The following is a 22,263-nucleotide window of genomic DNA, read 5'->3' as shown; positions in this document are numbered from 1 at the left end:
CCATAGAAAAAGAAGTTGAGTAGTTCAGAAATTCATAGGGAGAGCAAAGTTGTACTATTCTGTGGAACTTGCCTCAGAATTGAGTTGACCTCAATATCCCCTGAATTTTGGACTCTGTGGAGTTTTCCAATCAATGAGATGTGAGCTGGCCTACATATTTCCATTTTATAAATACTATGAATTTCCATATATTGTTGTATCAGAGTACTATTTTAAAATATTTAAATTGTATTGGTATGTGACTTTTTACTTCCCAGTTACTTCAACTCTAGAAATGTATGTAGAGAGGACAACATTGAGTCTTGAGATGCTCTAATATTGTTTGAGGAGTACCATGCAGAACACAAGAGGAAGGAATGACTAGAGTAGCTTGAATACACCCAGGAAACTCAGATGTCGAAGAAGTCTAAGAAAAAGAAAGTTACCAAAATCAGGTCATGTTCCAATAATTCTTTAGTTCCCAGTTATAGTCTGAGACCCACAGACTTGATTTATTTATGGGGGGCTCATTGGAAATGGTTGCATGATTTATTTAAGAGGAATCCTTAGTGATGTTGGTGAGTCATCATTTGAAACAGTGTGAGAAAAGGGTAACAGTGGTCATGCAGTTTGATTGTGAAAGGAGGAGCAGGATGTCAGGCATAAGAGAGGAAATTGTACAGGTGCATTTTGTTTCCAAGTAGAAGAGAAAATGAATTTGAGGGGATTGATTGTGACAAGAGAGGTTGCTGGTGAAGATTTCACTTTTAATCACTGGTATGGTTTCTGAAGAAACAGGAAGGACAGGTTAAACTGGGGTAACTTGTCCCTTCAATGAGACAGAAAGAATAACTAATAGATTCAGTGCAGGAATAATTGTAGAGATTTTGTTGCTAAACTGAGGTGATTTGTCAAATTTCAACATACATTTGATTATTATGAGTTTAATCCTATCTGCTGAAAGAAATGTGAAATGGGAGAGTATGTGAGATTCAAAACTAGGGCATGAAATGACTATAGAATGTAGAAGAATGATTCAATTTTCAGGATATATCTGAAAGTACTAGGAATCATGACTCTGCATTTCAACCTAAAGCAATAGCTAAGTAATGTGCTGTGTCAGATGCAGTAATGGAAAAGGCAGGTAGTCACTTCCCATAGGGCTGATATGGCAAATGCTCAGATGTTTCTTGACTGATGAGGGGACTCAGAAATACTGTTCTCAGGAAATATATGGGGGAAATTGACTTTCATCATCAGGGTTAGGATAAGGATTAAATTTTTAAAAATATGTAATTCTCCAAGTATATTTAATACAACCATTTTTTCCCTGGTTTTCAGGTACAAATGAGTAAGTTGATCCTACCTCTGTTCATGGCACATTATCATTATTCATCCATGCAATGTATGCAATGATGTTTTAGAGGAGAATTTACATTCTACACATCAGTTCACATATATAAATAAGGAAATATGGGATGTTGAAGCTGACGATTAATACATGAAAAAGACTACAGCTACCCCTTCACAGAAGTATCAGATTGAGCAAATAGATTTTCTCCCAAATCTTTTCATTCTGTATATTTTGAGTCTCCTAAGATTATGAGGCTTATGGGACATGACAGTGACATTATAACCCATATACTTCTGGTATTTTCCAGTGCAGGGGTTATTCATGCTTAGGTTTGCATGATGAGAGACATTGATCCTCCAAATTGATCAAGACCTTGACTAGGTCTACCCCATAATTAACCATAAAATTGTTTGATATCCAAATCCATTGGAGTGAGATCTAGAATTTAGTGTTGAGTACAGGGATGGATTTTGGAGAATCTCTGCTAGTGCATCAACCAAGCATAGTTACATCTGAAGAATTCCAGACTGCTTTCTCTGATGGTAGAGACTTAATTCCATATGAGACATGGGTCAGGAATTCCTACATTTTGGAAAGAGAATTATTAAAAGTTCCTGAACACCATGGGTTAGTTAATACATAACACTCAGTAATTTTCATATCCTTATTTGTAAAATGAAGGTATTCATATCTTCATTATTTGCTAGAGAAGCCAGGACCTCTTATGTTTTGACCCTGAGAGAGGAGAAACCTCCCCCTATTTCTCTTGAAGCATGCTTTGTGTCCATATTGATTGGACTGGGTTTATTCCAAGGTGAAGGATTTGGGATTCATGACAGGTGGATCTGAAAATTGTGGTCAAGACTTGAGTCTGAAGGCTTCTATCTCTTTTCTCAGCTTTGCTCACCTACTGCCTGTCTGGTTGTTGAGTGAAAATCCAAAGGAAGACAGTTGTCAGCTGAGCTATTAACAATGCAACCACAGGTGAGTAGGAAGTTCTTTGCCTGGAGTTACATCACTGCTGCCAGCAGATGGGGAGGTTTCTCCTATTAGCATAACATTCTGAGTCCATTCATGAGCTGTACAAGAATCTGAGCTTCAGTTTATTTATCCAGACTCTAGAATATTTATGGTAAATTTGGGCTCATCAAGACGTAACCTTCCAAACATTACAATACTTTGCCCCAGACTCCATTAAGGTTGTGTATTCTTTTAAGGGATGAGTGTTGTTTTCTTTTTCTCACCCAAACTGTGGCCTCATTGGAGAAGTAATGCCTTCATGGATCATGTCAGTGCCTGAAGTTGGCTTAGGTCTGCAGTGAACATAGGTGATAGAGATGAGTTAGAGCAGAAGTTAGCAGTCAGTGGGAGGCTGATATTTCCACAGGTGCTTTCAATTAATCCAGCTCTACATGTGCTGGGGTATAAGACTGGGCATTGTTGACCTGAGCACTGGAGAAGGTTTAGAAATAAAAGTAAATGAGGAATCATTTATTTATTTTCCCCAATTTTATTTTCTTAAATTGTTGATAGAATATATTTGCACATTTTTTTGAAATGTAAAAAACTAAAATTTTCCCTACAAATATTGTTCCCAATTAATTTTTTAAAACAACTTTATTCAAATGTTATAAATGGATGCAATGTATAAGTATTGTTCCCTTAGGAATACTTGAGAATGGGGGTCTTCTACCACAGGAATGGTCAGACTAAGGTCATTTTTCACAACTGTCTCAGTGGTCCCTGACCTCTGATCACACAGCAACTGTAGTTAACATTATCATGAACAACTGAGTTATGTAGAATTGAGGGAGGCAGCACCTACTGATACAGAGTTATGTGTGAAATCTTTTCAGTTCTGCAGAATTCTAGATATTGCTTCAAAGTTCCCTGCTACATTAATAATTAGGCCAGTGAAATGAATTTAAGTAGAAACTGCACAACAATGTTAAACAGTGTTGTAAATGAGAGGAAAGATCATCCAATTCAGTAATAATGTAACTCTAGTCAATTTTTCAAGAGATATATCATGGATATTTCTTGCTTTCTGATGACTATAGTTTTATGTGAAATTGGAAAATATTTCAGTTAATGGATGCTCTAGAGCAAGTAGTATAATCAGCCTCAGAAAGTCATGATGTCAAGTCTTTTGGGAAATTTCCAGGTTTATGTCACACCACATGTCATGTAATAATTCTCTACAATGAAGTTGTATGTATTTAAAATGTTTGTGTTTGTGAGTGTATCTGGAAAGCAGATGGCATTTGAGCATTGAGATTAATCTTACTGGACCTTCAACCACATTTTCAGCTTTATATACACAGTCTCTGCTTCCTCAGTGCTGTCATTTTGAGCATCACAAATTTGTGACTTTGTTAAGGATGGGCTTATGTGAAGACAAATTTCTGTGATACATTAGGAGTTAATGTCCTTCAAAGATGTAAGTGTAGACTTCACCCAGGAAGAGTGGGCATTGCTAGACACATCCCAGAGACAGCTGTTCAGAGAAGTGATGCTGGAGAATATCAATCATCTGTTCTCAGTGGGTAAGTCTTGGAAAATTTACCTGTCATTGATATGTATCTATCAATCATCTTTCTAATCTATCTACTATCTATCTGTGTAGCTATGATCCAACATACAGTTTTTAATTTCAAGTAACTGTTAGCTTCCCCATATTGTTATATAACCTTTTTATATTCTTTATATAGTTTGTATTTTATATTGTAAATATAGTTAAATTACTTTACATCATTTTATATTGGTTTGAACCAATTGAATGAAATATGTTTTCTTACTCTTTACTTATATCTAATTCACCCCATAGAATTTAAACTTCTTGACCATGACTTAATGTCTTTCTTGAATCTCAGTCTCCAACATCAAAGCAATGCTGGGAAGTCAATGAATAGTTTTTGAATGGATAAATAAGGGACTGTACATTTTGAAATTTTTCTGCTCTAAGGGCTCTGCCAAGGTTTTACACAATAGTAAAAATACCACATATATCTTGTTCCATATATAATTTAGATTGTTTCTGTGGAGTTTATCTTATTGGGTTGTTTTTGAAAATAATAATCTACTGTGGAAACAATTACTCCCTATTTGGAATTTGGAGGATTCTGCAGTCTCTTTTTGAACTTGTACATGGGCAGCAACAACCAGAGGTCCCCACTATTATGAGAAAAAGGTCAAGAGTTACCCTTTGCTTGTGAAATATTGTCAATGTTCTGTATTCAAGTATACTTATATATATTTTGCCTTACTGATCTCCAATGCTTACATTTTTCTTTGGTAGCCTGCCATGAACTTGGTAATACACTATTAACACTTAACTCAAATTCCAGTTATCTTTTTTCCTACAAACAGGATGTGAGGTCTGCAAATCAAATATGTTTTCCCAGCTGGCCCAGGGAGAGGTAGTGTGGAGAGAAGGAAAGAAATGTCTCCAAAACCAGAGCCCAGGTGAGTTCTAGCAACCTGTTCATCAGTAGTGGAGGGGCCTTGTCTTTAAGTCCTTGGAAGTATCAACTTCAGGTTTCCTTAATTGAGTTATGATTTCTGAAATGTAGGTGAGGATATTGGGGAAGTTTTCTTCATATATGGTCATTCTATGAACTTATCAAGCTCTACTCAAGTGTCTCTGACTTTGCAAAGGTAATATTCTTATACTATTGCAACTAAATTTTCACTTAATGAATCTTGCCCTTGTCTTACTTTTGGCAGATTTTCCATCTTTTTGCCTCCCTGATATCCCAACTTCTTTTTATTTTTCTCATATTTCAATCCTTAAGATCTTCTCTTATTTATAATTTCATATAGTTTTCTTCTGCTTAGAGTATTCCCTTATTTGATATTGTTTCTCAGCCAAGTGTCAACATTTGAAACATAGTGACAGGGATATTTTGGACATGAAGTATTTTTATTCCCATAATGTTACTCTAACAATGTATGTTTTTTTCTCAAATAATTATAGACATGAAAATTGCCTGTAAAAAGCAAGAGATGATGTTAATGCAACTTATCTACAGGAATGAACATTCTGAGGATGTGTCATTGGTAAGCTTCATTGATGTGAACCCTGGTTTTCCAAATAAATACCTGGAGATTGAATAAATGAAGAATTCAGTACAAACACCCAGCTGTAGTTAATGTTGGAGTTAAGAGCTAATCCAGAAGTCCAGTGGGGAGGGGCCAGATGGTGGTATTCAGAGGAGTGGAATTTAATCCCCTGGAACAATAATAAATAATCAGGAACAACTAGTAAATAATCTGGAGCAACTGCTGGAGAACAAGCATGACTGTCCACACATCGTAAAACAACCTGGATTGGGTGGAATGGCTGAAATTGCAGCATAAATTCTTTAAGTAAAAACTGTGGAACCAGGCCAGGAGATCCTCCCATGGCAGGCTGAGCTATAAGACCTCACTTTAGGAGAAAGCAGGAGTCCCAGAGCAATGAAACATAGCTTAGCCCAGCTCCAACTGGGGATTTAATTAACAAATGTGGACTGCTGAATGTAAGCTACAAACATAGAAAACCCCTAACAAGCAGACAGAAGCTTTTAGAGATGACTGACAGTAAAGTTCCTGGAAAGGGAACCCAGAAGACCAGGTGCTTTCTGAGCAACAGGCAAAACTGGGGGGTCATGGACTGGCTATGAAAGGAGACTTACTTTCCCTTTTTCTTACTCTCAACCTGAGTGGCTTAGTGGAGAGATTCTCAGCCATTTTCACTTCCCAGTGCTCCTATCCAGACTGGGGTGGAGATAACAGAGTCAGAGAGACAAAGGAGCAATTCAAATATACACTATACCTCCCTAGGGGGCATATTTTCCCTAAGAGGAAGGAGGTGGGACCCACCTTGTAGTGCCAGCCCTCCATTTAGAACTCAGATCCCAGAACCTGGGGGAAAACAGCCAAAGCAGAAACTAAGGGGGCCACACATCCTTACACCAGTCATGAGCAACAGGCTGTCAGGTGCCACCTGCTGGGGTGGCTGGAAAAAGCACAGCAGCTAGAGTTCTCACAGGACATTCTGTCATGCTTCTAAAATACACTGTCAGGGAAACTTGAAACTGAATATAACCGCATTCTGAGATGAAGATATGGCTCATACAAAGGGAGAATCTTACACCTCAACTAAGATACAGCTGAGATACTGTTTCACTTTAATGAAACAAAGATTTTCGCAGAAATATGCTAAATCAATTCAAAAACCAAATAAATGAATTCAGGGAAGATATGGCAAAAGAGATGAAGGATATAAAGAAAACACCAGTTGAACATAAGGTAGAAATCAAAAATTTATAAAAACAGCTGGCAGAATATATGGAAATGAAAGGCACAACACAAGAGATGAAAAACACTGGATGCAAAAAGCAGCAGATCTCAAGAGGCAGAAAAAAACACTGAAATCAAGAGCAGGACACCTGAAATCTTACACACAAAAGAACAGATAGGGAAAAGAATAGAAAAATATGAGCAACATCTCAGGGAACTGAATGACAACATGAAGCACATGAATGTACATGTCATGGGTGTCCCAGAAAAAGAGAAAGGAAAAGGGGCAAAAGCAATAATAGAAGAAATATTGAAAATCTCCCATCTCTTATGAAAGACAAATATAGATTCAGGAAGCACAGTGTACCCCAAACAGATCTGAATAGATCTATACTAAAACACTTATTAATCAGATTAAACATCAAAGAGAATCCTGAAAGCAGCAAGAGAAAGTGATTCATCACATACAAAGGAAGCTTGATAAGAGTATGTATAGATTTCTTAGTAGAAACCATGGAGGCCAGAAGGATGTTGTGTGATACATTTAAGACACTGAGATAAAAACTGCCAAACAAGAATCCTGTATCTGGGAAAATCATTCTTCAAATATGAGGGAGAATTTGAAGTATTCTCTGAGAAACAGACAATGAGAGAGTTTGTGAATAAGATACCTGCTCTGCAGGAAATACTAAAGGGAGCACTACAGACAGATAGGAAAAGACAGGAGTGGGAGGTTTGGAACACAGTTTTGGGTGATGGTAGTGCAGCAATGTAAGTACACTGCACAAAGGTGACTGTGAGTGTGGTTGAAAGAGGAAGGTTAGGATCATGTGCCACACCAGAAGGAAAGAGGAAAGGTAAAGACTGAAAGTGTTTAACTCAGTGAAACCTAGAGTGCTTAACAGTTGTGATAAAATTTACCAATATGTTTTTATATGAGGGAGAACAAATGAATGTCAGTGTTGCCAGGTGTTCAAAATGGGGTGATATTGGGGAAAAAGTACAATCGAAAACTTATAGTTAACAGAAATATTGTATTTTGCTTCCCTTAATGTAACAAAGGCAAAATACCAGAGCTAAATGCCTGTAAGAGAGGGACTTAAGGGCAGGTTATAGACTCTTGACATTGGGGATATTGTCTGACTTTTATTCTAATTCAGTTTAATTCTGTCTTTCATTTTGTTACTTTTTAGCTGTCATTTTCTTTTTTTTTTTTTTCTCCCTACCTGCTTTGAGCCTTCCTCCTTTGTGGAAGAAATGGAGATGTCCTTTATATAGATAGTGGTGATGGTGGTGAATGCATAAATGTGTGATTACACAGGGAACCATCAGTTGTTTACTTAGGATGGAATGTATGGTGGGTGAACAAAACCATCTTAAAAAGGTTTGATGAAGAAACCTTGAGGGCACTATATTGAGTGAAATAAGACAGACACATAAGGACAAATATTGCATGTCTCACTTATATGAAGTACTTATTATATGGAAACTCATAGACATGAAATATGTTACCAAGATGTAGAATGAGGCTTAAGAATGGAGAGTGGTTGCTTATTATGACCAAAATGTTTAACTCAGTTGAACTTAGTGTTTGGAAGTGGACGGAGTGGTAGTAGCACATTGTTCTCAGAAAAACTAACCATTCTGGATGGTGTGTGAATGTGGTGGAAATGGGAAGCTTAGAGTCATGTATATCACCAGAAGGAAAGTTGGAGTTTAAAATATGAGAATGTATAAAACATTGAATCTTCTGGTGGATTGTGACCATCATTAACTGTACAAATATTAGAAATCTCTTTCATGAATGAGAACAAATGTATGACAGTATATAACTAGAAGTTAACAATAGAGGGCTGTAATGTGGAAAATATACTTATTGCAAACTATGTACTACAGTTGGGAGTATTTTAACATTCTTTCATCAACCATGACAAATGTACTATACTGAAACTATTTGTCAATAATGGAATGGGGGTGGTTAGGGCTATGGGAGGATTCAAGTTTTCCTTTTTGTCTTTACTTCTTTTCTGGAGTAATCAAAATGTTCCAAAACTTGAAAAAAAACATTTTGGTGTTGGATGTACAGCTGTATAATGGTACCATGTGTAATTGATTGTGCACTTTGTGTCTTTGGATGATTGTATGGTATGTGAACAATCTCAATGAAATTTTTAAAAGGGCTATCAATATCACTGTTTAAAAAAAAAATAGCAAATCCAGCCAAAATCTTTGATGGTTTGCATTTAGGTAAATATTAAGCTGAACAACAAAAGTCTGAGTTGTTATAAAAGATGATTGTGTAAACATGGTTGACGTATATAAACTTTGAAACATCATGATGTTCAAAATTGGATAGCTCTGCAATTGGGATGGTATATTAGAGAAAATGTCCTTGCAGAAGGTGAGTAATGTGTATATGAAACTAAAATGGAAATGATCTTAATTGGAGGCTTTTGCTGAAGGATTAGTCAATTTATATGTAGGGAAATGAAGTAATGTATTTATATGGACAAATGCTTGACCCTGTCTTTTCTAATTCCCCACAACAGATATCTCACACTCAGAAGAATACCTTTCAGTGTAATTATTTGCAAGAGGATTCCACCTGCAGATCCAAAGTGACCCAACATGCATTAATTCCCGTAAGAAAGAAACTATATTTAAGAAAACCACTTGGAAAATTCCTCAGTGACCAGTCATCTTTTAATAAACATGAGCAGATTCACACTAGAATTAAATCCTATGAATGCCATCAAGATGCTAAAGCCTTTATTAAAAGCACTGGCCACAAACAATACAGTAGAACTCAAGCTGGAGATAAACCATACAAATGTTTTCTATGTGGGAAAGCAGTCATTGGATTTATTGATTTTAGACAACACAAAACAACAAACACTGGAAAGAAACCAAATGAATGTAACCTATCTGGAAAAGCCTTCAGTCAATCTTCTAATCTTCAACAAAATGAGAGAACTCACTCTGGAGACAAACCCTATGAATGCAATGCATGTGGGAAAGCTTTCATTTATTTTTCTACCCTTAGAGTACATGAGAGAACGCACACTGGAGAGAAACCCTATGAATGCCATCTATGTGGTAAAACCTTCAGCCAATATTCTCATGTTAGACGACATGAGAGAACACACACTGGAGAGAAACCTTATAAATGCCATATTTGTGGGAAAGCATTCAGCCACTCTTATTATTTTAGACATCATGAGAGAACACACACTGGAGAGGAATGCCCTGAATGTCATCTATGTGGGAAAACTTTCAGTCATTTTTCTTCTCTTAGGCAACATGAGAGAATACACACGGGAGAAAAACCATATAAATGCCATATATGTGGGAAAGCATTCAGTGGTGGTTCTACCCTCAAACAACATGAAACAACTCACACTGGAGAGACACCATATAAATGCCATATATGTGGGAAAGCATTCAGTGGTTGTTTTTGGCTCAAACGACATGAGAGAATTCACACTGGAGAGAAACCCTATGAATGCCTTACCTGTGGGAAAGCCTTCATTGATGTCTATGCCCTCAGACGGCATGAGAGAACTCACACTGTAGAGAAACCCTATGAATGTCACTCATGTGGGAAAGCCTTCAATGATTGTTCTACCCTCAAACGACATGAGACAACTCACACTGGAGAGAAACCCTATGAATGTCTTACATGTGGGAAATCCTTCCTTGACATCTATGCCCTGAGACAACATGAGAGAACTCACACTGGAGAGAAACCCTATGAATGTAATCTATGTGGGAAAGCCTTCACTCATCCTTCTAATCTTCAACATCATGGGAGAACTCACACTGGAGAGAAACCCTATAAATGTAATCTGTGTGGGAAAGCCTTCACTCGATCTTTTAGTCTTCAACAACATGAGAGAACTCACACTGGAGAGAAACCCTATGAATGTCATACATGTGGGAAAGCCTTCAATGTTTGTTCTGCCCTCAAACGACATGAGAGAGCACACACTGGAGAGAAACCCTATGAATGCTATACATGCGGGAAAGCCTTCATTGATTTTTCTACCCTCAGGCGACATAAGAGAACACACTAGAGTATCCCAGTGAATGCCATACATGTGATAAAGCCTTAATTCAATATTCTTATTTTAAACTATATGAGAGGACACACACTGGAGAGAAACCCTATGAATGCCATAAGTGCATAAATTAATATGAAGAGTATGGATCCAAAATTAAGAGGCAGTTATTAAAAACATACACAATTGGCATTATTGTCAAATTAATAGATTTTTTAAATTTTATCACAATTTTTGAGCACTCTAGGTTTCACTTAGTTAAACAGTTCCAGTCTTTATCTTTCCTCTTTCCTTCTGGTGAAATTTCTAAAACACTTAAGAGTTACAGTACCATGCTATCAGTTTTTCCTTATTGAGAAATGTAACATATTTACAAAAAGCTACTAGATTTCAATTTACAATTAAGCAGCTATGGAGCAAATTTCAAAGAATGCTATGGGTTACAGCTCCATCATGTCTGTTCTTTCCTTCTAGCTATTTTAATACCCTAGCAACTAAGAAAAAGAAAATTATATACAGATTCAATATTCATATTCCTTTGTTAAATTCCATCTTATATGTTGCTACCCCTTCGTCTCCTTTAATCACTTTCAGGGGTGAAGATCATGATCTTCTGGATGTCTAGGCAGTGACTAACCTAACTTGTCCATATTGAAAAGGGGTGTCAACATTATGGGAAAAGGGGACACATCTGGTTGATGTTCTTGAAGAGGCTAGTGCCTCTGAGTTTTGGGACTTAGCTGGCATAGGAGGTCTCTGAAGGATTGAAGTTTCTCAACAATAAAATTAATGAGTGAAACTTTTTTATAGAGTCTCACCTAGAAACATATTCTTTGGAATTTTCAGGACTATGGTTGACTTGCATTTATCATCCTGTGGCCTTGGCATATCTAGCTGAAGCCTGCACAGGAGTAACCTCCAGGAAAGCCTCTTGACTCTATTTGAAATCTCTTAGTCACTGAAGCCTTATTTTGTTCTTTCTTTTCCACCCTCTGGTCAAAAAGGCATTCAGTTCCCCTCAATGCCATGGTCAGGCTCATTCCTGGAATCCATGTCCCACATCACCTGGGAGACTCATTCTCCTAGGGGGTCCTGTCCAACATTGGGGGTGGGTGATGAATTTATTTGCAGAGTTGGACATAGAGAAAGTCCTTATCTGAGCAACAAAAGAGATTCTCTGGAGGTGACTCCTAGGTATAATTATAGTTGGAATTAGCTTCCCCTTTAGAACCATAAGTAGGGGATCCTAAGTTCATATAGCATATGTTCTGTACATGGAAATTCATCAATATCTCACATTGTCATCTCTTAGTTGTACAATTCTCATCACTCTACATTTTCAACAATTCCCATGACCCAAACACCCCATAGCTCTTTAAAGCCCTCAATTATTTGTCTCTAGTATTTGTGTGGTAGTACTAAGGTATTACTATTTATACTCCCTGGTATGCAATAGGTAGATTTTCTCCATATACCATTCTGTTCTCAACTCTCTTCCAGTATCATACCTTAGAAGTGTATCATGCAAGCACCTGTCTATATTTGTTGTGCTGATCTGTGGGATATATACCTTTAAACAGCCTCTTTCAAATCATATTCACCTTTAATGCAGCTCTGATACTTATACTCCCATTAACATTCATCAACCCTATCCAATTTCAACATTGAATTCACCCTTATTAACATATCTGAGCATATTAGATTATAATTCCCCTTAACTAGCATTTATCACTAAGTCTTCCCATATTCTCCATTCTTAAATGTTGATTTTACATTGTTCAGGTTGTTCATAGTCAAGGTATCAGAATATCTCTCCTTTGGTGTTTGTCTTATTTCACTCATTTTATCTTCAATGTTTTGTCTTCCAAGTTTCAACCATGTTGCCTTATGTTTCAGGGCACTGTTTCTTCTTACTACTGCATAGTATTCCATCATATGTATATACCACATTTTGCTTATCCACTGATCTGTTGAAGGACACTTGGATTGTTTCCATCTTTTGGTAATTGTTGCTTGACTTTGGGGTAAAGTCTAAGAGGCTACCTCCTAATACCAGGTCTTGAAGATGTTTCCCTGTATTTTAAGAGTTTTATTGTACTGTCTCTTTTGAGTTCTTGGTCCACTTTCTTATAGGGTCTGAGACAGGGGTCCTCTTACATTCCTGGTGTATGGACATCTAGTTCTCCCAGCCCATTTTTTGAACAGAATGTTCTGTCCCAACTCAGAGGATTTGGAAGCCTTATCAAAAAACAGTTGACTGTACATCTGAGGGATTATTCTGAACTCTGATTTCATTGATCAGTATGTTTATCTTTGTGCCAATACCATACTGTTTTGACCAGTGTGGCTTTATAGTAGGCTTCAAAGTCTGGAAGTGTAAGTGCTCCTACTTTGTTCTTCTTTCTTAGGATGTTTTTGGAAACTCGAGGCCCCTTTCCCTTACAAATAAATTTGATAACTATCTTTTCCATGTCTGCAAAGTAAGTTAGAATTTTGATTGGAATTGCATTGAATCTGTAGATCAGTTTAGATAGAATTGACTTCTTAAAGATGTTTCACCTTCCTATCCATAAGCACAGAATATCTTTCTACCTATTTAGGTCCTTTTTTTATTTCTTTTAGTAATGTTTTATGATTTTCTCTGTAGAGGTCATTTAAATCCTTGGTTGTTTATTCTTAGGTACCTAATTTTTTAGTTTCTATTGTGAATGGAATCTTTTTTGTGTGTGTGTTTTCAGTTAGGTCATTTCTAGTGTAGAGGAATATTACTGGCTTTTGTGGATTAGTCTTGTATCCCACCACTTTATTCAGCTTTGTTAATAATTACACTTATAGCATCATGCTGCCATCACACAGTATTGTGCTATGCATTTCTGAACCTTTAACTCAACCTTATTAAACATTCTTTACTCCTTAATCATCAGTTGCCCAGTTTCTACCCTCCTTCTATCTCCTGATAATTTACACTCTTGAAATTAACTCCCATGGTTTGCTCATTATAGTTAATTCATATTACTGAGGCCATAGAATATTTGTTCTATTATTTGTGGCTTATTTTATTCAGTATAATGCATCTAGACTTCATTCCATCTTACTTCTGTATAATATCCCATCAGTTGTATATACCACATTTATCTATCTACTCATCAGTTGATGGTTATTGGGGCCATTTTCATCTATTGGCAACTGTGAATAATATAGCTATAAACATTGGTGTGCAAATGTCTATTCATTTTCCTGCTTTTAGTTTTTCCAACTATATACATAGTAATGAGATTCCTGGATCATCTGAAAATTTATACTTAGCTTTTTGAGGAATCAGCAAAATGTCTTCCAGAGTGGCTGCACCATTTTACATTCCCACCAACAGTGAATATTTCTCCACCTGCTTTCTAGCACTTGTAGTTTTCTAATTATTTTGGTAATAGCCATTCTGTTACATGTGAGATGGTATTTCACTGTGGTTTTGATATTCATTTCCCTGACAGCTATTTAAACTGAGCATTTTCATAAGCTATTTGTATTTCCTCTTCATATTTGTATTTAGACAGTTGTATTTCTTCTTTTGACAAGTGTCCATGTCTTTTGGCCATTTTATCCCTGCAAATTGTATTGAGATATATTCATATACTGTATGTTCCATCTAAAGTGTACAGTGTCTCACAGTATAATTACCTAGTTGTGCAGTCATCACATTCAATTTTCAACCATTTTCATTGTTCACAAATGAAAACTCTAAGACATTAAAAAAAGAAAACCCATTTGTATTTTCTCTTTGGAAAAGTGTAATTAGGGTGTTCATCTTTTTGTTGTTGAGTTGTAGGATTTCTTTATACATTCTGGATATTAAACCCTTATCAGATAGGTAGTTTCTGAATATTTTTTCCCATTGTATAGGCTGCCCTTTTAGTTCCTTGACAAAGTCCTTTGATTTCTTCTTTCATTGCTTTTGCTTTGGCTGTAAGGGCCAGGAAACCACCTCCTAGCATATGATCTTTAAAATATTTCCATTGGCCACTATGTCTATCCTTAGGCCAATACTTGCTGTTTTGGCCACTGTTGCTTTTTAATATGTTTTAAAGTCAGGAAGTGTGAGACCTCCAACTTCATTTTTCTGAGATGTTTTTAGCTGTTCAGGGCACCTTCCCCTTCCAAATAAATTTGATTTTTGGTTTTCCTCTGACTCCAAACCCAGCTGTTGGGGTTTGTTTGAGATTTTGTTGCCTCTGTGGATCAGTTTGGGTAGAGTTGACATCTTAATGACATTTAACCTTCCACTCCCTGAACACAGAATGTCTTTCCATTTATTTAGGTCTTCTTTGATTTTTTTTTTTTTTTTTTGGTAATATTTTATAGTTTTCTGTGTGCAAGTTCTTTTCATCCTTGGTTAGGGTTATTCTTAAATATTTGAATCTTTAGTTGCTTTTGTAAATGGAATTTTTTTATTCATTACCTCCTCAGATAGCTAAGTAGTAATGTGTAGAAACACTATTATTTTTTATTTATCAAAAAGATTTTTATAAAACTTTTTAAACAAAAAAAAAAAACCCACAGAGGATTAAGAAAAACATAACCTAAAGCAACTACATTGCTTCCAACATATTCCTACCACACTCCAAGAAAATTAACAAATCATAAAAAGCAAAACAAAGGAATAAGAAAAACAAGTAACCTAAAATAACTACATTGCTTCAAACATGTACCTACCATACCCCAAGAAAATTAAGAAACCATACACATTCATGAGCATTCCCATAACATTAAGACTACCCTCCATAACTTATCTGTTCTTATTAGATTACTGTTCCTCCTTCACTAGTTGCTGGCTGTCTCTAAGTCCCTTATATTCTACAATATCAAATATTTCACATTTTTCATCGAGTTCACATTAGTGGTAACATACAGTATCTCTTTCTGTGTCTGGCTTCTTTCACATAGCATTATGTCTTCAAGGTTCATCCATGTTGTCATGTTTCACAAACTCATTCTTACTGCTACATAGTATTCCATCATGTGTATATACCAAATTTTGTTTACTCATGTGTTGAACATTTGGATTGTTCCCATTTCTTTCCAATTCTGAGCAATGCTGCCATGAATATCAGTGTGCAAATATCTGATCATGTCACTGCTTTCAGATCTTGAGTAGATACTGAGAAATGAAATTGTTGGATTGAAGGGTAACTTGATATCTAATTTTCTAAGGAACCATAAGTCTCTCCTCCAGAGTTGCTGCGCAATTATATACAGTCCCACCAGCAATTAATAAAAGTTCTAATTTCTCCACATTCTCTCCAGGATTTGTAGTTTCCTTTTCAATGGCAGCCATTCTAATTGGTGTGAGATGATATCTCATTATGGTCTTAATTTGCATTTCCCTAGTAGCTAGTGAAGATAAACATTTTCCCATATGTCTTTTTAGCCATTTGTATTTCCTCTTTAGAGAAATGTCTTGTCATATCTTTTCCCCATTTTATAATTGGGCTGTCTGTACTATTGTCATTGAGTTGTAGGATTTATCTATGCCAGATATCAGTCTTTTATCAGTTACATGGTTTCCAAATACTTTTTCCCATTGAATTGGCTGCCTTTTCACCTTTTTGACAAATTCCTTTGAGGTCCAGAAGGTTTTAACTTTGAGGAGTTCCCATTTATGTTTTTAATTTCATTTTTTGTGCTTTGGGTGCAAGGTCTAAGAAGGGACTTCCTAATGCAAGGTCTTGAATAAATTTCCCTACATCATTTTCTAGGGGTTTTATGGTACTGTTTCTTATATTGATGTCTGTGATCCACTTTGAGTTAATTTTTTGTAGGGTGTGAGGTAGGGATCCTCATTCATTCCTTTGAATATGGATATCCAGTTTTCCCAGCTCCATTTGTTGAAGAGAATGTTATGTGCCAGTTCAGTGGTTTTGGGGGCCTTAACAAAGATCACTGGACCATAGATCTGGGGCTCTATTTCCAAATTCTGAATTCAGTTCAATTGATCAATATGTCTTTCTTGTGCCAGTACAATGCTGTTTTGTGTACTGTGGTTTCATTAGAAGCTTGGAAGTCAGGAAATGTAAGTCCTCCCACTTTGTTTTAGTTTTCTTAGAATTTTTTTTAGTGATTTGAAGCTTCTTTTTCTTCCAAATAAATTTGATAACTGGCTTTTCCAAGTCTGCAAAGTAGATTGTTGGAATTTTGATTGGAATTGCATTGAATCTGTAGATGAGTTTGGCTATATTGACATCTTAATGATATTTAGCCTTCCTATCTATGAACATGGAGTATTTTTCCATCTTTTCAGGTCCCCTGTTTCTTTTTGTAAAGTTATGTAATTTTCTGTGTATAGGTCTTTTACATCCTTGGTTAAGTATATTCTTAGGTACTTGATTTTTTTTAGTTGCTGTTGAGAGTGGAATCTTTCTCATATGTCTCTTCAATTAGGTCTTTCTAGTTTATAGGAACATTACTGACTTATATGCATTAATCTTGTATCCCGTTCCTTGCTAAATTTGTTTATTAGCTCAAATAGCTGTCATTGATTTCTCTGGATTTTCCAAATATAAGATCATATCATTTGCAAATAATGACAGTTTCATATCTTTCTTTCCAATTTGGATGCCTTTTGTTTCTTTGTCTTGCCAGATTGCTCTGGGTAGCATTCTTGCACAATGTTGAATAACAGTGGTGATGGGTACCTTGTCTCATTCCTGATATTTGAGGGAAGGCTTTCATTCAGAGTACTAAGCTGGCTGTCATGTTTTCCTATATGTCCATGATTAATTGTACAAATATTAACAATCTCTTTCATGAATGAGAAAAAATGTATGACACTATAAGTAGAAGTTTACAATAGAGGGGTCTAATGAGAAAAATACCCCTATTTAAAGCTATGTACTACACTTAATAGTATTCTAACATTCTATCATCAACAGTAACAAATGTGCTATACCAATACTATGAGTCAATAATGGAGGGGGTTCTTCAGGGATATGGGAGGATTCAGGTTTTCCTTTTTGTCTTTATTTCTTTTCTGGAGTAATAAAAATGTTCTAAAAATTGAAAAAAAATTTTGGTGATGGATGCATAGCTGTAAGATGGTTTCATGGGCAATGATTGTGCACTTTGGATCTTCATATAATTCTTTGTATTTAAAATCAATAAGATTTTAGGAGGCGGGGCAAGATGGCAGACTGGTGAGCTGTATGTTTTAGTTACTCCTCCAGGAAAGTAGGTAGAAAGCCAGGAACTGCGTGGACTGGACACCACAGAGCAATCTGACTTTGGGCATACTTCATACAACACTCATGAAAACGTGGAACTGCTGAGATCAGCGAAATCTGTAAGTTTTTGCGGCCAGGGAACCCGCGCCCATCCCTCCCAGGCTCAGTCCCGGGGGAGGAGGGGCTGTCAGCTCCGGGAAGAAGGGAGAACTGCAGTGGCTGCTCTTATCGGAAACTCATTCTACTGATACAGACTCCAACCATAGATAGACTGAGACCAGACACCAGAGAATCTGAGAGCAGCCAGCCCAGCAGAAAGGAGACAGGCATAGAAAAAAAACAACACGAAAAACTCCAAAATAAAAGCGGAGGATTTTTGGAGTTCTGGTGAACATAGGAAGGGGAAGGGCCCTGAGGCGCATATGCAAATCAAGAAGAAAAGCTGATCTCTCTGCCCTGTGGACCTACCCTTAATGGCCCTGGTTGCTTTGTCTCTTAGCATTTCAATAACCCATTAGATCTCCGAGGAGGGCCCGTTTTTTTTTTTGTTTTTTTTTTTTAATCCTTTTTTCTTTTTCTAACACAATTACTCTAAGAAGCCCAATACTGAAAGCTTCAAAGACTTACTATTTGGGCAGGTCAAGTCAAGAGCAGAACTAGGAGAGCTCTGAGACAAAACGCAATAATCCAGTGGCTGAGAAAATTCACTAAACACCACAACTTCTCAAGAAAAGGGGGGTGTCCGCCCACAGCCATCATCCTGGTGGACAGGAAACACTCCTGCCCATCGCCAGCCCCATAGCCCAGAACTGCCCCAGACAACCTAGTGTGACGGAAGTGCTTCAAATAACAGGCACACACCACAAAACTGGGTGTGGACATTAGCCTTCCCTGCAACCTCAGCTGATAGTCCCAGAGTTGGGAAGGTGGAGCAGTGTGAATTAACAAAGCCCCATTCAGCCATCATTTCAGCAGACTGGGAGCCTCCCTACACAGCCCAGCAGCCCAGAACTGCCCTGGGGGGACGGCACTCACCTGTGACATAGCACAGTCATCCCTCAACAGAGGACCCGGGGTGCACGGCCTGGAAGAGGGGCCCACTTGCAAGTCTCAGGAGCCATACGCCAACACCAAGGACTTGTGGGTCAGTGGCAGAGACAAACTGTGGCAGGACTGAACTGAAGGATTAGACTATTGCAGCAGCTTTAAAACTCTAGGATCACCAGGGAGATTTGATTGTTAGAGCCACCCCCCCTCCCTGACTGCCCAGAAACACGCCCCATATACAGGGCAGGCAACACCAACTACCAGGCAAGCTTGGTACACCAATTGGACCCCACAAGACTCACTCCCCCACTCACCAAAAAGGCTAAACAGGGGAGAACTGGCTTGTGGAGAACAAGTGGCTCGTGGATGCCACCTGCTGGTTAGTTAGAGAAAGTGTACTCCACGAAGCTGTAGATCTGATAAATTAGAGATAAGGACTTCAATTGGTCTACAAATCCTAAAAGAACCCTATCAAGTTCAGCAAATGCCACGAGGCCAAAAACAACAGAAAATTATAAAGCATATGAAAAAACCAGACGATATGGATAACCCAAGCCCAAGCACCCAAACCAAAAGACCAGAAGAGACACAGCACCTAGAGCAGCTACTCAAAGAACTGAAGATGAACAATGAGACCATAGTACGGGAGATAAAGGAAATCAAGAAGACCCTAGAAGAGCATAAAGAAGACATTGCAAGACTAAATAAAAAAATGGATGATCTTATGGAAATTAAAGAAACTGTTGACCAAATTAAAAAGATTCTGGACACTCATAGTACAAGACTAGAGGAAGTTGAACAACGAATCAGTGACCTCGAAGATGACACAATGGAAAATGAAAACATAAAAGAAAGAATGGGGAAAAAAATTGAAAACATCAAAATGGACCTCAGGGATATGATAGATAATATGAAACGTCCAAATATAAGACTCATTGGTGTCCCAGAAGGGGAAGAAAAGGGTAAAGGTCTAGGAAGAGTATTCAAAGAAATTGTTGGGGAAAACTTCCCAAATCTTCTAAACAACATAAATACACAAATCATAAATGCTCAGCGAACTCCAAATAGAATAAATCCAAATAAACACACTCCGAGACATATACTGATCACACTATCAAACACAGAAGAGAAGGAGCAAGTTCTGAAAGCAGCAAGAGAAAAGCAATTCACCACATACAAAGGAAACAGCATAAGACTAAGTAGTGACTACTCAGCAGCCACCATGGAGGCAAGAAGGCAGTGGCACGATATATTTAAAATTCTGAGTGAGAAAAATTTCCAGCCAAGAATACTTTATCCAGCAAAGCTCTCCTTCAGATTTGAGGGAGAGCTTAAATTTTTCACAGACAAACAAATGCTGAGAGAATTTGCTAACAAGAGACCTGCCCTACTGGAGATACTAAAGGGAGCCCTACAGACAGAGAAACAAAGAAAGGACAGAGAGACTTGGAGAAAGGTTCAGTACTAAAGAGATTCGGTATGGGTACAATAAAGGATATTAATAGACAGGGGAAAAATTATGACAAACATAAACCAAAGGATAAGATGGCTGGTTCAAGAAATGCCTTCACGGTTATAACGTTGAATGTAAATGGATTAAACTCCCCAATTAAAAGATATAGATTCGCAGAATGGATCCAAAAAAATGAACCATCAATATGTTGCATACAAGAGACTCATCTTAGACACAGGGACACAAAGAAACTGAAAGTGAAAGGATGGAAAAAAATATTTCATGCAAGCTACAGCCAAAAGAAAGCAGGTGTAGCAATATTAATCTCAGATAAAATAGACTTCAAATGCAGGGATGTTTTGAGAGACAAAGAAGGCCACTACGTACTAATAAAAGGGGCAATTCAGCAAGAAGAAATAACAATTGTAAATGTCTATGCACCCAACCAAGGTGCCACAAAATACATGAGAGAAACACTGGCAAAACTAAAGGAAGCAATTGATGTTTCCACAATAATTGTGGGAGACTTCAACACATCACTCTCTCCTATATATAGATCAACCAGACAGAAGACCAATAAGGAAATTGAAAACCTAAACAATCTGATAAATGAATTAGATTTAACAGACATATACAGGACATTACATCCCAAATCACCAGGATACACATACTTTTCTAGTGCTCATGGAACTTTCTCCAGAATAGATCATATGCTGGGACATAAAACAAGCCTCAATAAATTTAAAAAGACTGAAATTATTCAAAGCACATTCTCTGACCACAATGGAATACAATTAGAAGTCAATAACCATCAGAGACTTAGAAAATTCACAAATACCTGGAGGTTAAACAACACACTCCTAAACAATCAGTGGGTTAAAGAAGAAATAGCAAGAGAAATTGCTAAATATATAGAGACGAATGAAAATGAGAACACAACATACCAAAACCTATGGGATGCAGCAAAAGCAGTGCTAAGGGGGAAATTTATAGCACTAAATGCATATATTAAAAAGGAAGAAAGAGCCAAAATCAAAGAACTAATGGATCAACTGAAGAAGCTAGAAAATGAACAGCAAACCAATCCTAAACCAAGTAGAAGAAAAGAAATAACAAGGATTAAAGCAGAAATAAATGACATAGAGAACAAAAAAAACAATAGGATAAATATCACCAAAAGTTGGTTCTTTGAGAAGATCAACAAGATTGACAAGCCCCTAGCTAGACTGACAAAATCAAAAAGAGAGAAGACCCATATAAAGAAAATAATGAATGAAAAAGGTGACATAACAGCAGATCCTGAAGAAATTAAAAAAATTATAAGAGGATACTATGAACAACTGTATGGCAACAAACTGGATAATGTAGAGGAAATGGACAATTTCCTGGAAACATATGAACAACCTAGACTGACCAGAGAAGAAATAGAAGACCTCAACCAACCCATCACAAGCAAAGAGATCCAGTCAGTCATCAAAAATCTTCCCACAAATAAATGCCCAGGGCCAGATGGCTTCACAGGGGAATTCTACCAAACTTTCCAGAAAGCACTGACACCAATCTTACTCAAACTCTTTCAAAACATTGAAGAAAATGGAACTCTACCTAACTCATTTTATGAAGCTAACATCAATCTAATACCAAAACCAGGCAAAGATGCTACAAACAAGGAAAACTACCGGCCAATCTCCCTAATGAATATAGATGCAAAAATCCTCAACAAAATACTTGCAAATCGAATCCAAAGACACATTAAAAAAATCATACACCATGACCAAGTGGGGTTCATTCCAGGCATGCAAGGATGGTTCAACATAAGAAAAACAATCAATGTATTACAACACATTAAAAACTCGAAAGGGAAAAATCAATTGATCA

The 22,263-nt window shown here is 37.0% G+C and overlaps 2 protein-coding genes across 10 annotated transcripts in view; one reads left to right on the top strand and one right to left on the bottom strand.

Annotated features, from left to right (window-relative positions):
- Positions 1–13,101, top strand: part of LOC119524587 (zinc finger protein 883-like) — a 119,048-nt gene extending 105,947 nt beyond the window's left edge. For 4 of the 9 annotated variants that reach the window (XM_037823301.1, XM_037823302.1, XM_037823303.1 and 1 more), the window contains 5 exons: positions 2,231–2,317; positions 3,753–3,879; positions 4,703–4,798; positions 5,310–5,392; positions 9,166–13,101. In XM_037823301.1, the coding sequence (XP_037679229.1) occupies positions 2,306–2,317; positions 3,753–3,879; positions 4,703–4,798; positions 5,310–5,392; positions 9,166–10,689 (1,842 nt within the window). In that variant the 5' untranslated portion in view covers positions 2,231–2,305 and the 3' untranslated portion in view covers positions 10,690–13,101. Of the gene's footprint in view, positions 1–2,230; positions 2,318–3,643; positions 3,880–4,702; positions 4,799–4,905; positions 4,991–5,309; positions 5,393–9,165 lie in introns of those variants that run through there. The other 5 variants (XM_037823308.1, XM_037823305.1, XM_037823304.1 and 2 more) reach the window with 5 other exon arrangements.
- LOC119524586 (zinc finger protein 596-like) overlaps positions 1–22,263 on the bottom strand; it is a 1,058,357-nt gene that overhangs the window by 923,811 nt on the left and 112,283 nt on the right. The gene's annotated exons all lie outside the window — the stretch shown is intronic.

The sequence above is a fragment of the Choloepus didactylus genome (assembly GCF_015220235.1).
Source record: "Choloepus didactylus isolate mChoDid1 chromosome 11 unlocalized genomic scaffold, mChoDid1.pri SUPER_11_unloc2, whole genome shotgun sequence".
NCBI lineage: Eukaryota > Metazoa > Chordata > Mammalia > Pilosa > Megalonychidae > Choloepus > Choloepus didactylus.
The sequence above is the reverse complement of the archived record's forward strand: the minus strand, read 5'-3'. Positions and strand labels throughout refer to the sequence as shown.